Source organism: Protomyctophum bolini (genome assembly GCF_963924005.1).
Source record: "Protomyctophum bolini genome assembly, chromosome: 12".
In the NCBI taxonomy this organism is placed as follows: Eukaryota; Metazoa; Chordata; class Actinopteri; order Myctophiformes; family Myctophidae; genus Protomyctophum; species Protomyctophum bolini.
In genome coordinates this window covers 40,065,919-40,083,141 of record NC_137873.1, presented here as the reverse complement: position 1 = coordinate 40,083,141, position 17,223 = coordinate 40,065,919, and the positions used below count along the sequence as shown (strand labels likewise).

General features: G+C 42.7%; 1 protein-coding gene across 1 annotated transcript in view; it reads left to right on the top strand.

Annotated features, from left to right (window-relative positions):
• Nucleotides 1-11,291, top strand: part of LOC308326282 (sodium channel protein type 4 subunit alpha-like) — a gene marked incomplete at its 5' end in the record, with an annotated part of 46,131 nt that extends 34,840 nt beyond the window's left edge. Inside the window, 9 exons of the mRNA XM_080779089.1 lie at nucleotides 930-1,084; nucleotides 1,563-1,736; nucleotides 2,685-2,807; nucleotides 4,213-4,488; nucleotides 6,433-6,486; nucleotides 6,567-6,708; nucleotides 7,448-7,548; nucleotides 8,288-8,558; nucleotides 8,965-11,291. Of these exons, the coding sequence (XP_080635215.1) occupies nucleotides 930-1,084; nucleotides 1,563-1,736; nucleotides 2,685-2,807; nucleotides 4,213-4,488; nucleotides 6,433-6,486; nucleotides 6,567-6,708; nucleotides 7,448-7,548; nucleotides 8,288-8,558; nucleotides 8,965-10,115 (2,447 nt within the window). The 3' untranslated portion in view covers nucleotides 10,116-11,291. The remainder of the gene's footprint in view (nucleotides 1-929; nucleotides 1,085-1,562; nucleotides 1,737-2,684; nucleotides 2,808-4,212; nucleotides 4,489-6,432; nucleotides 6,487-6,566; nucleotides 6,709-7,447; nucleotides 7,549-8,287; nucleotides 8,559-8,964) is intronic.
• Between the last annotated feature and the right edge of the window lie 5,932 nt (nucleotides 11,292-17,223).

Below are 17,223 nucleotides of genomic sequence, written 5' to 3'. Positions count from 1 at the left end.
CAGTTTCATACATATAATACTAAACTACGGTATACCATATACTATAAAGTGCTATAACTACATAAAAAGCAATTCTAGTGCTGTCTACGTACCATGCTATAAGTTTGTATAAAATGCTATCTAAGTCTACATAAAGTGCTATCTAAGGGGCTAGGGCAAGTGCTACGGGCCATGACGGAGTCTGAAAAGGTGGGTTTTCAGACTACGACGGTCATCTCTTAAAAGAGTTATTTTGTTGAATTGTGGTGGATACCTTAATGTATATTAACCCATTATTAAAACCCGAGGCCTTCAAAAGCAGTAGTCTTAAAACGTTTTCGTGCAGAGGAGGACCCCAAATTGATTTGGCCGCACTAATGTATTTTGCCCCCCAGGGACCCCCCCCCAAAAGAGAAGATTTGTGTTATTTATTTATTTTTATTATTCAAAAACAGTTTTAGCAGATGTGCAAGCTCGCAAATGACGCAGGTGACGCGGTGTGAGCTTGTAACACTGAATCAGGTGAAAGGTCCAAAGAAATGACAACATTTCCTGTGTTTTAATGGGTTATAATGGATTAATGAACAGAAGTTACAGAACCATGAAAAATGTATGTTTTTCGTTCATTCCTGCAATCTAACAACAGGCTTTTGTTGGCATACACTCACTGTATACATGTCCCCCCACTGGCTCCCAGTGCTGCTGTGACACTGACTATCTTTCTTTGGCTTTATATTAGTGCATTTATTGATAGTTACAGTGAAGAAGACGGACATGAAAGAGGGAGAGAGAGAAGGGGAGAGACATGTAAGCAAAGGTCGTCTTGAACGGGACTCGAACATGCAAAGCTCTGTCAGGCCAGAGCATACAGTATGTGGCATCATCATGCGCCTGGACCGCTAGGCCAGCAGGCGCCCTGACTGTGTATATATATATATATTTCCTCCCAGTCTGCAGGAAGCACTGTCGCTGCTGCGAGGTGGACACGTCGCGTGGTTTGGGCCAGGCGTGGTGGAGACTGAGGAAGACCTGCTATCAGATCGTGGAACACAGCTGGTTTGAGACCTTCATCATCTTTATGATCCTGCTCAGCAGTGGGGCTCTGGTATGGCCGCTTAATTGACACCTCTCTGCTCAAGTAAAACACACTCCCTGAATAGTAAATGGTGCATTTATATAGCGCTTTTATCCAAATTCACCCGTTCACACACACACACACACACACACATTCATACACCAACAGCGGAAGAAACCATGCAAGGGACCAACCTGCACATCGGGAGCAATAGGGCTTGCTAACTTTATATTATGAAAGTTTTACTTCATTCTACATTGCCATGCCTACAGTACACCTACTGTACTGCATCATTCAACGTATTTATAAATCTCTCAAATAACAGCTTTCTTGATTTATACCTATAAATGTATACCTTAAAAGAGCATAATATACAGTCATATTAAATAACAGAGAAACATGAATCCTTTATACGATTAGTTTAATCGTCGCCATCACCTTTTACAATGATTACATCTAACATGCTCTTGTTTTCTTGGCTTCTCTCCTCCTTCCATGGTCTCTGCAGGCATTTGAAGATATCTACATTGAGAAGAGAAAGGTTATAAAGGTGGTGTTAGAGTATGCAGACAAGCTCTTCTCCTACATCTTTGTCCTCGAGATGTTCCTGAAGTGGATTGCATACGGCTTCAAGAAGTATTTCACTAACTATTGGTGCTGGCTGGACTTTCTTATCGTGGACGTAAGTGAACTTTGTAATGTTATGCCAAAGTTACCGCTCACCAGACAGACAGTGGCCTTGTGGTTGGAGTGTCCGCCCTGAAACTGGGAGGTCGGCGTTCGATCCCCGGCCGGGTCATACCAAAGACTGTAAAAATGGGACCCAATGCCTCCCTGCTTGATGCACTCGGCATCAAAGGGTTGGATTGGCGGGGTCAAATAATCTACTAATCAAATGATTCCCGAGCGCTCCAAGAGATGGGTCAAATGCGGAGAACAAATTTCACTGTTTCACGTTTCAATTAACGTGTGTGACAAATCGCATGACTTTGACGTACTAGCAGTGATTGCCTGAGGAATATTCAAATGACTGCCAATATCTTGCACTGACAATAACATTTAACAAGTTAGACATTTTGACTGGGCCTTCCCTGGCCCTGTGTGCTTTACCATAAAATTACCATGTATACTAGCATTTGAAGACTTTTCTTTTGCAATTCCCATTTTGTATTTGATAATTGGCATTTCAGAAGAATGTGTTTCTCCCCATTTATTTCTCTTATTTTATTTTTTACTGTGCACAAAGCAAGTTGCACACTAATTACACTGCCTTACAGCCTTGATGAAAAGAGATAATAATCTGAAAACATTCCTGTAAAATGTAAAAAAAAAAATGTTTTACTTTATTATTTTTATGTTTTTATTGTTCACATAATTTCACATTTAGAATCCATTAGACACTACAGTAGTACAAGAACAGAAACAGTTAGAAACGAGACTAAATTACTCACCTGACCTAGATGATCTACAATTTCTACATAATAGAATGGTAGACAACTAAGCCAAGTGACACAGATCTCTTCTTATTGTCCATTAGCCAAAGGCTGCTTCTGCTTTGAACTTGAAACCATTACATTTTTGTCAATGTAATGAACCTCACAGTTTGAATGTATTTCTGTAACCCCCCCAGGTGTCGTTGATAAGCCTCGTAGCAAACTCGCTGGGATATTCAGACTTTGCTGCAATCAAGTCCCTCAGAACCCTCCGAGCTCTGAGACCTCTACGAGCCCTGTCCAGATTTGAGGGCATGCGGGTGAGTCACGCTCTTCTCGCTATCGACGTCCAAAACCCTGACTTTTCAGGAAAGGGAGAAAAGGTTAGCCTGGCCATTTATGTTGTAATTTAGCAGTATTTAGCAGTTCAGACCTAAACTGCTCAATTCTGCTGGCTAAACCTATGACCTTCCAGACCACTAATCTGTCTCTCTCTGCTCATGTGCCAGTAGATCACAAAGGCTGAGCAGGTAGATCACATGACATGTATAACATGTAAAAAGATATATATATATAAATATATAATAAAAAAAGGAATAAAAGCATCTGCCACATGAATTTAGTTAGACTTCAAACATGGCCTGTCAGCTCAAACCCACAATGCAATACTTTGTGTTGCGCACAAACGTCAGTAGCATTACATAAGTTATACATAACATAACAGTACTAATTCTAATATTTTCCATTCCGAGTGTGTTTGTCTTATGTAACACCAGCACCGCTCATTCCAAAGCCCCCATTTTCAGCAATGGGGTAATCATTTTTTGGGTGGGTAGATCTTGTTCTCGGGCACCCCTGTGGTAAACGCTCTCATCAGAGCCATCCCCTCCATAGTATAATGTGTTGTTTCATTCATCAGGTGGAGGTAAACGCTCTCATCGGAGCCATCCCCTCCATCATAACGTAGTATAATGTGTTGTTTCATTCATCAGGTGGTGGTCAACGCTCTCATCGGAGCCATCCCCTCCATCATAACGTAGTATAATGTGTTGTTTCATTCATCAGGTGGAGGTAAACGCTCTCATCGGAGCCATCCCCTCCATCATAACGTAGTATAATGTGTTGTTTCATTCATCAGGTGGAGGTAAACGCTCTCATCGGAGCCATCCCCTCCATCATAACGTAGTATAATGTGTTGTTTTATCCATCAGGTGGTGGTCAACGCTCTCATCGGAGCCATCCCCTCCATCATAACGTAGTATAATGTGTTGTTTCATTCATCAGGTGGTGGTCAACGCTCTCATCGGAGCCATCCCCTCCATCATAACGTAGTATAATGTGTTGTTTCATTCATCAGGTGGAGGTAAACGCTCTCATCGGAGCCATCCCCTCCATCATAACGTAGTATAATGTGTTGTTTTATCCATTAGGTGGTGGTCAACGCTCTCATCGGAGCCATCCCCTCCATCATGAACGTAGTATAATGTGTTGTTTTATCCATTAGGTGGTGGTCAACGCTCTCATCGGAGCCATCCCCTCCATCATGAACGTAGTATAATGTGTTGTTTTATCCATTAGGTGGTGGTCAACGCTCTCATCGGAGCCATCCCCTCCCATCATAACGTAGTATAATGTGTTGTTTCATTCATCAGGTGGAGGTAAACGCTCTCATCGGAGCCATCCCCTCCATCATAACGTAGCATAATGTGTTGTTTTATTCATCAGGTGGTGGTCAACGCTCTCATCGGAGCCATCCCCTCCATCATGAACGTGCTGCTGGTGTGCCTGATCTTCTGGCTCATCTTCAGCATCATGGGGGTCAACCTGTTCGCCGGCAAGTTCGGCAAGTGCGTGAACCGCACGGGCTTCCTCCACAACGCCTCCGCGGTCAACAACAAGTCCGACTGCCTGAACGTGAACGACAGCGCGCACTTCTACTGGACCAACGTCAAGGTCAACTTCGACAACGTGGGCCTCGGCTACCTCTCCCTGCTGCAAGTGGTGAGCGTCCGCCCTGCGCGGTCCACCATATAGTCTCGCATAGCCCTGGTCCGGTCCAGGGCTTACAGCGAGTCTCTCTCTGTAACGCCCTGTGGAAGTCCCTTCCGCTGCCCTCTGGTGATATTCTCACTCCCGTGCGCGGGTTTTCAAATCCCAGCAAATAAACAAAACGACATAACTACTCACCGAAAACAAAGCCTGCTAGACCTTGGTAAAAGTCTATTCTCGGAGCTGGGAAGCGTCTCAGGTCCCCAGTTTCTCTCTAAAATGCACTATTTTAATCATTAAATAAAATGAATCCAACCAGATCGGCGCAGGCAAAAACCCGGTGAACCCGGTAAATTCAGGGTACATTGCATTATTAAAATGGCACAAAGTGCATTTTAGAGAGAAACTGGGGACCTGAGACGCTTCCCAGCTCCGAGAATAGACTTTTACCAAGGTCTAGCAGGCTTTGTTTCGGTGAGTAGTTACGTCGTTTTGTTTATTTGCTGGAATTTGAAAACCTGCGCATGGGAGTGAGAATATCACCAGAGGGCTGCGGAAGGGACTTCCACAGGGCGTCAGAGAGAGACTCGCTGTAAGCCCTGGACCAGGGCTAAGTCTTGCATTGCCAGACTGTTATTAACTTTCAAATGCTTCCGTCATACAGTCTGCAGCAACGGAAGCTCTTATCATGAGTATAATATAAAGCAGAGGTGGCGCCCGCTGGCCTAGTGGTCCAGGCGCATGCCACATCATATAGGCTCTGGCCTGACAGCGTGCCGCGTGTTCGAGTCCCGTTCATGACGACCTTTGCTGCACGTCTCTCCCATTCTCTCTCTCTCTCTGCCTCTTTCCTGTCTATTTTCACTTGATACAATCAATAAATACTATTAAATACAGAATTGTACTTAAGTACAATAATACTTAAATAAATGTACTGTAATTAGTTACTTTCCACCACTGAAAACCATCAGTGTATTTACTGTAGTCACCTTCCAGAATTCGCTTCTTTCTTTCTTTCTTTCTTTCTTTCTTTCTTTCTTTCTTTCTTTCTTTCTTTCTAAACTCTTGGAGCTAAATGCACACTGACTGAGGGTTTGACTGTGTATACCTGCTCAATGTCAGCGTCCATCAACCACTTATCAAGCACTGCAGCTATTCTTGGACCAGCGCATTTTCCATGAGCAGAACCTGGTGCTCTTGAAGGACACCACTCAAATTATCTGGTGTGGCAACCAGGCAACGGGATGCTTTTCGCTGTTCCCCCTGTCCCCCCCCCTGTCCCCTCCAGACCACACTCAATAAAAAGCCTTTCATTTGCCTCCAGAAATAGCCTCTAGCTCTCAAGATATTTGCAAAAAGCTGGTAATTGTGGGCCTGTGAGGCATACAAGTGAGAACCGGTTGTCCTGACTTGGGTTTTGAGACGCCGTTCATGTGGCTGTGAATTTGTGGCGCCCCCCAGGGGTAAAACTCTAAACCGCGAGAGACAGGAACACAAAAGGCTTTCTCCTGTGCATGATGCAGTGTATAATATAAGCTGTGCAATATTATTGATATATTGCTATAGATTATACTGTATATATTTGCAATATTGTTCGTGAATCATAATTCATATTGCTCACACTGCAGTGCTCAGCACACACTTGGTGTCACTCTATGTTATATAATATTTTCTTTTTACCTATACTATAGTTACATTATTCTTATCTTATTTCTTTCTTATGTACTGCATTCTACGATGTATCTTCATATGAGAGCAATGTAGCAAGTCATGTGCTTGTAAATTTTAAAAAAAGCAATGAAATGGGCTCATTGCCATTTCCCATTACATGATGCCGTGTAGCCTATTTGAAGATAAACTTTTAATGACATCTTTGTCATTCACATGCAGTACTGAAACCAGGATGTTGTTGATTACCAATGATCTCTAATGACATCTAATGTTACTTTGTCATAGGCAACATTCAAAGGATGGATGGAAATCATGTATGCAGCTGTTGACTCCAGAGGGGTGAGTATGACCACTTACTTCCAAGTCTATAACAAGTTGTCCGGACAATGTAATGACATGGAAACTGCTTTCATTTTCAGGTGGAAGAGCAGCCGATCAGAGAAATCAACCTCTACATGTACCTATACTTTGTCATCTTCATCATATTTGGCTCCTTCTTCACCCTCAATCTCTTCATCGGTGTCATTATCGACAATTTCAATCAGCAGAAAAGAATGATGAGTATATACAGTATATTGCCCCCACACACAGAACAGATGTTTGCAAATATTTATTAGTCCAGCTTTCGGTGAAGAGGTTAGCCGAAGAGTGTTTCTTTTAAACCATTTTGGGCGGGAACCCCTTTTGGTGTTTTAAACATTATGTTATAATTTAGCTATTGAAAAATAGCAGATCTACAAGCTCATAGCGCGCCACCGAGTGGCGCGCTACGAGCTTGTAGGTCTGCTACTTTTGAAAACTGTCAGGATTTAGAAGACATTTTTATAAATGTCGACGTCAGGCCTAAATGGGTTAAACTGTTTAGAGCTTTAGCTAACAGCCTCTACTTTGAGGGCGGTGACGGCCTTTTTTTTTCCGGCAACGCAATAGATGTGTTCAGACAGAAGTTTGGCACAATCCTAATGAAAAAGCGTCGACCTACCACTAGAACCCTGGATTGTATTGTATATTGTATCACCGCTTTGATTTCAGTCTGTGCTTCTCCAAATAAAGGGGAAGAGGGATATAATGTTTTGCCAGTTAATGTTTTGGCTGTCATACTGTAAATCAAACTTGCATATTGTCAGAGTAATTATGCTGACACACTCGCATAAAAATGCCTGAATTATGTTGGGTACTTCACCACTTGCACATATTTCTGTAAAAAGAAAAATGGCCAACCTTGGCCAACATCAAATAAGAAGACGAAATTTGATTATTATTAAGTAATAATGTTAGATATTTTTGCCTACTTACTTAGGTGGACAGGACATCTTTATGACCGAAGAACAGAAGAAGTACTATAATGCTATGAAGAAGTTAGGATCCAAAAAACCTCAAAAGCCTATACCACGGCCAGGGGTAAAAATGCCATTTGTTATTGCATAATCGTTTATTGATACATTTCTCTTTTGATTTCTTCCATGAATCATTTCTCACGTTATGTCGAAGTAACCTCCAATCGTGCACATTGCTACTGTATGTCAATTAGATCTGCATGCACAAAACTTTACCTTCCTAATCCAGTGGTTCCCAAAGTGGGGTCCGGGGACCCTCAGGGGCCCTTGAGGGAGTCCCATTAGAGTCCCACTAATGGTACACTATAGACAAAAAGTATCCTTCCTCCAAGTTGTACTGCTTGTCAAGGTGTAAGTTGCAGACTTGAAAAGAAGGGAATCCAAGGCACTCCGTCTTTGGTGAAAAATGTAATAGTTTATTTGATGAGCAAGGCAAATAAATAACAGGACCTGTACGCGTTTCGACCAAAAGGTCTTTGTCAGGGTCTATCTGACGACATGGACATGGGGGGTCCATGGGCTAATGAGTATCATTTTGGGGGTCCTTGACATGAAAAGGTTTGGGAACCACTGTCCTAATTAACCCATTTTGGGCGGGAACCCCTTTTAGTGTTTAAAACATTATGTTATAATTTAGCTATTGGAAAATAGCTAACGAGCTTGTAGGTCTGCTATTTTTGAAAAATCGTGAGAATATTTATTTCAGAAAACTGGAGGATTTAGAAGATTTTTTTTTTTAATTTCGAGGTCCGGCCCTAAATGGGTTAATAATGGATCAACTCACTCTCTTTGTGTGTCTCCAGAACGTCGTCCAGGCCTTCCTCTTCGACCTGGTGTCCCAGCAGGCCTTTGACATCATGATCATGATGCTCATCATCGTCAACATGGTGACCATGATGGTGGAGACGGACGAGCAGTCGGAGCAGAAGCAGGCCGTCCTCAACGTCCTCAATCTCATCTTCATCGTCATCTTCACCACCGAATGCCTCGTCAAGATCTTTGCCCTCCGCTGCTACTTTTTCACTGTTGGATGGAACATCTTTGACTTTGTGGTGATAATCCTCTCTATTGTGGGTAAGTAAATACACAACGCGCGCGCGCACACACACACACACACACACACACACACACACACGCACACACGCGCATGTACGTGTGTACGCACACTCACACACAGCTTCCTCCTGTGCATGCAATATTATTACTTTATTTCTGTTACTTTATTTTTATTATCTTTATTTAGATTATACTGTACATGCCTTGTCTCATCACAGCTTATATACTTCCAATAGCTAGCTATTAACTTCAGTAACATACTTGTTTATGCTTATTTATTTTTATGCCAACAATGTTATAAGATGTTAGATATTATTCTGATTTTATAATATCTCATTTTGATATGAAAGGCTTCATATATTATATATCACTGTAAAATCGTTAAATCTTTTGTGTTCTCTCTGATTTCCACTTCTCATTTCAGGGATCGTTCTCGCCGACCTCATCGAGAAATACTTTGTATCTCCAACTCTGTTTCGAGTCATCCGCCTGGCGAGGATAGGACGCGTCCTTCGACTCATACGCGGAGCCAAAGGAATAAGGACTTTACTGTTTGCCTTAATGATGTCCATGCCAGCGCTGTTTAACATTGGCCTCCTGCTGTTCCTAGTCATGTTCATATATGCTATTTTTGGTATGGCGAACTTTGCCTACGTGAAGAAACAAGACGGAGTCGACGACATGTTCAACTTCGAGACTTTCGGCAACAGCATGATCTGCTTGTTCCAGATCAGCACGTCGGCGGGGTGGGACAATCTGCTGAGCCCAATCATGGCCACCTCTCCAGAGTGCGACACGCACTTTGTCAACACCGGCACAAACACCCGCGGGAACTGCGGCAGCCCCTCGGTGGGCATAGCTTTCTTTGTCAGTTACATCATCATTTCCTTCCTGATCGTGGTGAACATGTACATCGCCATCATACTGGAGAACTTCAGCGTCGCCACGGAGGAGAGCTCGGAGCCGCTGAGCGAGGACGACTTTGAGATGTTCTACGAGGTGTGGGAGAAGTTCGACACGGAGGCGAGCCAGTTCATCGAGTTCGCCGTGCTCTCCAACTTCTCCGACACGCTGTCGGAGCCGCTGCGTATCGCCAAGCCCAACAGGATCAAGCTCATCGCCATGGACCTGCCCATGGTCAGCGGGGACAGGATCCACTGCCTGGACATCCTGTTTGCCTTCACCAAGCGCGTGCTGGGAGAGTCCGGCGACATGGACGCCCTGAAGCAGCAGATGGAGGAGAAGTTCATGATGAACAACCCCTCCAACGTCTCCCACGAGCCCATCACGTCCACGCTGCGCCGCAAGCTGGAGGAGGTGTCCGCCGTCGTCATCCAGAGGTGCTATCGGAAGCACCTGGTCTGCCGGCAGATGAAGCAGGCGTCCTACCTCTACAGACGGATGAACCAAGAGACCGCGGAGGAGAGCGCTCCTGAAAAGGAAGGCCTTATAGCCTGCATGATGCAGGAGCACTATGGACCAGTGGACCGGGTGGAACTTATGGAAAGAACAGAGACCATCCTGATCTCCTCGCCACCTTCTTATGATAGTGTGACAAGGGCCTCTCTCATTTAGACAGATCTGTTTCCAGAGACTTTGAACCCGGGGAACAAGGCCATTCAATTGAAAGATACGAGGAGACTTTCCTCTGAGATGTCAGAGTTTTCATGGGTGGGTCTTTTTGATTTTCTTCTTTCTTTTTTTTTTACAACAGAACTCATGGTCAAGGAGATGGATTTTTTATTGGTAAATGAAATATGCAAAAATATTTTTTAAAGCAATCCAGAGCCTCTATATATCAACTGCACAACCCTATGGAGAGGTTTTGTTGGATACACAGAAAGGACCTCAGTGAAAGAAAAACATGATCTTCTTCAATCTGTCGCCCTCTTGAAATGCAAAATTGTTCATTTCCATATGGATCATACTGCAATTTTATTTTTGTTTGCATTATTAGCGTTATTGTTTACCTAGTAATGTGCATTAATTTACATTACTACATGAACTCTGGCGACAACTTCAATGGCTACAAGGCAGACTAATGTAATTTTTGCGGTAGGTTGCATAAGGTTTTCATGTAGACTACAACATGTTGAGCAAAAAGAGAACAAACTCTTGGCACGTAAAAGAATAAATGTAAAACACAACTGTGTGTTACACAGTAACACTGTAACAAACGACTTCCTATTATTAATTATACTGCAGTTAAAGTGTTGCATATTCAATTAGTATATTTATTTAGCTAACTTGTCCCCTTCTGTTTTCTGCTGGCACTTTTACTGGTAATTTGAAGAACTATGAATACAGTCATATACAGTCAAATACATATATATGTTTTCCTGGTTAGTAAAATATTCACATTTGTGATTGCATTTTTTGTAATATAGTATATTTGCACTAGGAAAATATAATTTTGTCAAGATTGTAAGAGAGCGCTAACATAATTTGGGTCATTATGTGCCTGATATTGAGTCTGCCCATTTATAACATAGATACTCTTTGTCCATTTAATTTGATTTAATGCATGTTCATTGGAATGGCAGGAATGCACTATATAAGGTCCTTTTGTAATTGTATGTATAAAGAGGTTTGAGGGTGTACTTTATAGGCATAGATATGTAAAACTATTTTTTACCAAGCTTTTGTAATGCATTTATATTGACAAAACATTTCAATGACAAGAAAGCCACAAGTAATACGCCCAGAGTTATCAAATTATAAGCATATATTTCAAGTTCTATGAGATGTTGTTTGTATTATTATTACATTTAGGCCAGACATTTCATGAATTGTTTCATAAAATGGTAATTTAAAACCTTTTTCCATATTTGTGGGTTTTGATAACTATCGCAACTACAGTAGGGATGATGACTTATTTTAGCTCAACATACTGTCCTCAAGGCTTAAACACGCAGTTTCTATAAGTGTTCATTATTTAGCTACAGTATGTTCAACAACACATTGGAACTGAGAGTGAAATACTAATAGAAATTCAGCAATTGTTTAAAGAGTCAACATTCTCACAATAGAAAAACCATGCAGTTATGACCTCATTACTTGGCAGATGCTAAATCCCTCGCTGACTCCATGGGTATGGGGAAAAAAGCAAAAAAAAACATGACATCTGTTCACAAACCTCTGTATCTCTGTGCCCTAGCCCTATACAGCAGGGGGTCTGGGACCCCTAGTGGGTCCTCAGAGTTACTGCAGAGTTACTATAGGGGGGGGGGGGGGGTGTTTGGGGAAATGGAATTTTCTAAAAAGAGGTTTTGGTGAAAGAATAACAGCCCACCCATCTGACCACTAGATGGGTGGGCCATGAATGCTTTTGAGTGGGCCCTCATCCAGGGCTGGGAATCACTGACCAATATGTCTGATAGCCTACTGTACTTTGTAAGCACATGTTGTGCATAAAGATCCATAGTCCTTGTCAAGAAAGTATTAATGAAGGTGAAGGTAATGTAGGCCTAATGCAATGTGACACAAAGAAATCACCCAATCCCTCTGGTCGTTAGGATGGTCAAATGTTTCCTCCCTCTGGTCGTTAGGATGGTCAAATGAAATCCAACTCCCACCAGCTGGGATAGAGGGATAATCTGTGTATTAAAAAAATAATATCACTTGTTTTAATTACATAGGCCTACACACACACACACACACACACACACAATGATGTTTGTTAAATTGATGGTTTTAGTGTTTCTCCCAGGGGGGATGAGAGCTGGAGGCAGCTGTTATGGAAATGTTCTCATGGAATCATGTGTGGCTGTGTACACCTGAACCCCTCTCCAAAATGAGGGGAAAAGAGTAGGCCATCCATTCCCTTAAAAATGCATTTATGCATCCCTGCCTGCATGTTCTAATACGGTATACATGATATTAACATGCATCACCATATAGGCTACCGCTACCTTCTAGGCGACATGAAGATAAAATATAAACTGGATTATTTCTATAACGACGAGTATATTGTCAACTAAACTGTTGTTAACTGTATCATACACTCACTGTTACGTTTTTTTTTATTTATATATACACACTTTTCCTCCGAGGTGGACCGTGGAAACCTGGTGATGACGCAAGGTTAGGGGGCTCAGTCTGGACTCTGGAGACCGTGGAGGAGGCATAAGTAAGCCTGGGACCGAGGCTATGGAGGAGGGGGTTCTTTGGTTGAGTTCAAGGCTCTGGACTGGTGGAGTTTAACCTCGCCTCACCAGGCTTTCCCGTTTCCGCCACTAGGTGGAGCTCTCAGCTCAGCTGTTGCCCCCCGCGACGCGTCTGCATGGCTGCAACTTGGCTATAAACCATAGCTATAAACTCATTTATTGTGGGCTTTCCTTAAATCTAATGCCCAGGGGGCCAGGAGCTTTAATACTCTATGGCCAGGAGAGATACCGGTCCATAGCCCTTCCTTCTTTGTTGATTGCTGATGAACCACTGACCAGAGCTAAAGACTACATTCTACACTGACTTCAGGTAAGATTTGTGTGTTGTAGGTTGTTATAGGCGGGATTCGGGAAGCAGCGCCAGAACTTTTGTTGCTTGGACTTCAGTTGTAGAATAATAACTTGTCTTCTTCTGCCCATATCCACAGTAAAACTACTTCAAACGGTCACAATGGTGGTGAACATTTCGAAACGGGTCAACTGTGAACGATATGAGACCCGGTAAGTTTTTAAAACGACGATCGGGGCCGTGCATGATGATGATTCTATCTAGCATTGAGGAGGGGGCGCCCGGGGCTGAGTTTTGGGTTAGTCTTTTAGTGGATTTCCCTCGTGCCAGAAATGTAGTACTAGTAGGTAGGCCCTTATATTATGTAGGTCTACTATATTAGCATAGCATATCAATAAGACATCTAATGTAGCCCTTATTAAGAGCTACATTAGATTGACATGCTAATGTCTGTCTGTCTGTCTGTCTGTCTGTCTGTCTAGTGTCTGATTGATTGAAAATTGTATTCAGTTTTCTGAATGGGTAGTCCTACAGTTTAACGAAGGTAGGCTACAGGTCAAAACAAAATCTGCTAAAAAGTATAAAATCAGAACAAGCACTTAAGACTTGTTTACATATAAGGCTCCTCCATTTTCAATTCCCCAGAGTGAATCTAATCTACCATATCTAGAGTAGACCATTCTATCTGTCAAACAGACCCTTACAGTTCTGCTCAAATTCACAGGTCTGTTACTGCCAGAGGACTTACAAGAGAGGGCTTCTGCAAGGTTGGTAGTATCACTCACTAGATGTAATGTTGACGTTTCTCAATCTCAGTATATTTGGCATTGAAAGCTTGTAGATTGTTTACTGACTGTTTAGTAAGAAAACAATGGTACATTAAGCTAATCTGCCCCCATCATTTGGTCCCGACCCCTAGTCTGTGAACCACTGGCCTAGAGTGAAAAGCTTACTGATTTTACTGTCACATTTTCTAATAGACTTTACCCTACATTTCTCTTATATTTTATTTTTGATCGTGCGTGCGTGCCTATTAACAGACTATGTGCTCTCTCAAAGGTGACATTTGAGTATTGTATGAAATGGAAACGCCACAAGTCTTCCACATACACCCCCAACCCCACACAGATGTACTTCAGATTCAGAAACACAGATGGACGAAGTAACTGGCAGACAAGGGATAACAGTGTCCCAGGCAAGGGGTCCACCAGGGACTTGCTTGACATCATCGATGATGAAGAAGCAGCGAGGGTGGTGGTTGACACTGGAGATTGTGGAGAAGAGCTGCTACAAGTGGCCGACCAAGAATCGACCGAGCCGTCAGACCTGCAGTGTCCCTCTGAACATTCATTTGATAATGGCAGCACAATGTCTGGCCCTTCCTTCCCACATATGACACGGGGCCTGTGTTCTGGGTGCCACAACTTGTACCAAACGGCCAAGAAGAAAAAAAGGCCACTCAAAAACAAACTCTGTAATGGTGAGCACTGTTTTGTCCAGTATTATGTTAGAGTGCTGGAAAACCTCAGCCAAATAGTGGTGACATTTTGTTGGGCCAGTGTTTCTCTGGAGTCTAATCCGACTGGTACCCAACCTTCACTTGACTGTTTTAAAAGTATTTTCTAAACGATAACATTTAGTGGGCTGTTGAATGAAGTGGATGGAACATTTTACAGAAGTATTAGCTAAGTTCTGTTAACTGTATGAGTGACATGGTGTTGAATTGGGCTTTGATTTGTTCACCAGATCCTACTTCCTTGTCATGCGACCAGTGGGTCATGCAGAAACGGCGCAGCACGAGAAGACCGCACGGCATGAAATCGTAAATGTGCACTAGCAGCAATATGTTAGAAGGGATTGGTGACAACACCAGCAGCTTTGTTAACTTTGTTATCTTTCCAGGACTGTTTGGGACCACCACGTCATGGTGAGAATCAGTGAGAGCTTCTGTAAGAAACAGAACAAGGGAGAGTGGGACCAACCAACCTGCTCCAGACCTCACAGTTTCCTAAAGAGGTAAAGTGATGTCCACGTGTGGACCTGCAATGCACTGGTGTCACATGTTCTTTTTTGTGTTATCTTTATGGCTCACTTTTTCACTTCACACTTGTGTTGAAGTGAGGGGCGCTCTTATCATCATACATCACATTACGTGCTCAGCCAATGACCTCATCACAAAAGTCATTTCGGCCAATCACTTTTGGAGTCTTCACTTTTACTGCCCCCACTTTTATCTTCAATATGTACTTTGCTCAGCCAATCAAATCATCGCTATTGTTGTAATATTCTAAGTACTGGACCCTCGTCTGGTTCTGACAGACCGGTCTTGTGTGTGTAGGCTGGGTGGCGTGTGGCGACCCGGTTGAATCATTCCTTGGTCCGGTGGCGGACAGACGGACGGGCCCGGGAGAACAATAACATGACACCAGACAGTATCACGCTAAGACGTTCACAAAGTCTATTACATACATACAGAACATATATAGCTTTGGATCCGTCACTAACTAGACATAACAATCTCGCTGCCTGCAGCACGCTGACCTTGCTGTCTAAATGTCTCCACTCCAGGAGCTGACTATAAAGTATGTTACAGTTCAGGCAGTACACAATACATATCTATTACATTTGTATTCACGTACAAGTACACAGCATGGGCAATCAGATCATATCATAGATCATATCATACTACAACAGCTATGGGGTGATCAGCCAATCCCAAGCCAATGTTTGTGTTCACACAAACCCGGAAAAAGTATCTCATTATATTCAATGTTGTTGTTCACAAAGGGGATGTGACTGTGTTGTTCGTGGAACAGTACTGAATTCCAACTGTCACTCTTTCATTCTAGAAACCTTAAGAAGAGTATGGTGGCCATTAAAAGGGGAAGAAGGACTGCAGAGAAGAGCAGGCGAAAACGTCTCAAAGACGTCGGCCAAGACGGGAGCCTCACCAAGCAGCCACGCTTTGATGACACTGGAGATTGTGGAGAAGAGCTGCTACAAGTTTCGACTGAGCCTTCAGAGTTGCAGTGTCCCTCTGAACGTTCATTTGATAATGACAGCACAATGTCTGGCCCTTCCTTCCCAAATATGATGCAGGAGGGTCCACTGCTGGGCCTCTGTTCTGGGTGCCACAAGCTGTACCAAACAGCCAAGAATAAGAAGAAATCAAGGCCACTCAAAAACAAACTCTTGGGTAATGCTGAGCACTGTTTTGTCCAGTATTATGTTCGAGTGCTGGAAAACCTCAGCCAAATAGTGGTAACATTTGGTTGAGGCAGTTTCCCTGGAGTCTAATCCGACTGGTGTGGTACCCAACACAACCTTCACTTGACTGTTTTCTAAACGATAACATTTAGTGGGCTGTTAAATGTCTAAAGTCAAGTGGATGGAACATTTTGCAGAAGTATTAGCTAAGTTCTGTTAACTGTATGAGTGACATGGTGTTGAATTGGGCTTTGATTTGTTCACCAGATCCTACTTCCTTGTCATGCGACCAGTGGGTCATGCAGAAACGGCGCAGCACGAGAAGACCGCACGGCATGAAATCGTAAATGTGCACTAGCAGAAATATGTTAGAAGGGATTGGTGACAACACCAGCAGCTTTGTTAACTTTGTTATCTTTCCAGGACTGTTTGGGACCACGACGTCATACCATACCATACCATACCATCTTTATTTCTATAGCACATTTAAATAACAAGTTGTACCAAAGTGCTTTACAATAAAATAATAAAAATCACAACTTCATTTAAAAACAAACAACATACAGTACACAGTGTCACTTTCAACATCAAAAGCTCATACTATGCTTGGAAAAGCCAAAGAATAAAAATATGTCTTGAGGCGTGATTTAAACACCTGAAGAGTGGGGGCTTGTCTTATGTGCAGAGGCAGCTCATTCCAGAGAGTCATGGTGAGAATCAGTGAGAAACAGAACAAGGGAGAGTGGGACCAACCAACCTGCTCCAGACCTCACAGTTTCCTAAAGAGGTAAAGTGATGTCCACGTGTGAACCTGCAATGCACTGGTGTCCCATTTCATTTCTTTATGTTTAATTGTGAGTGGAAAATCTTGATGGCTCACTGTTTAACAAGATAAAACATTTGGGCCCTCTGGCACCATTTTTGTTACATTTATTTTATATTTGCATTCATTGTATGAATGGGAGACCGTGACATTTAAGAATACAAACCTGTGGAGATCCTCATTTTGGACATAAACAAT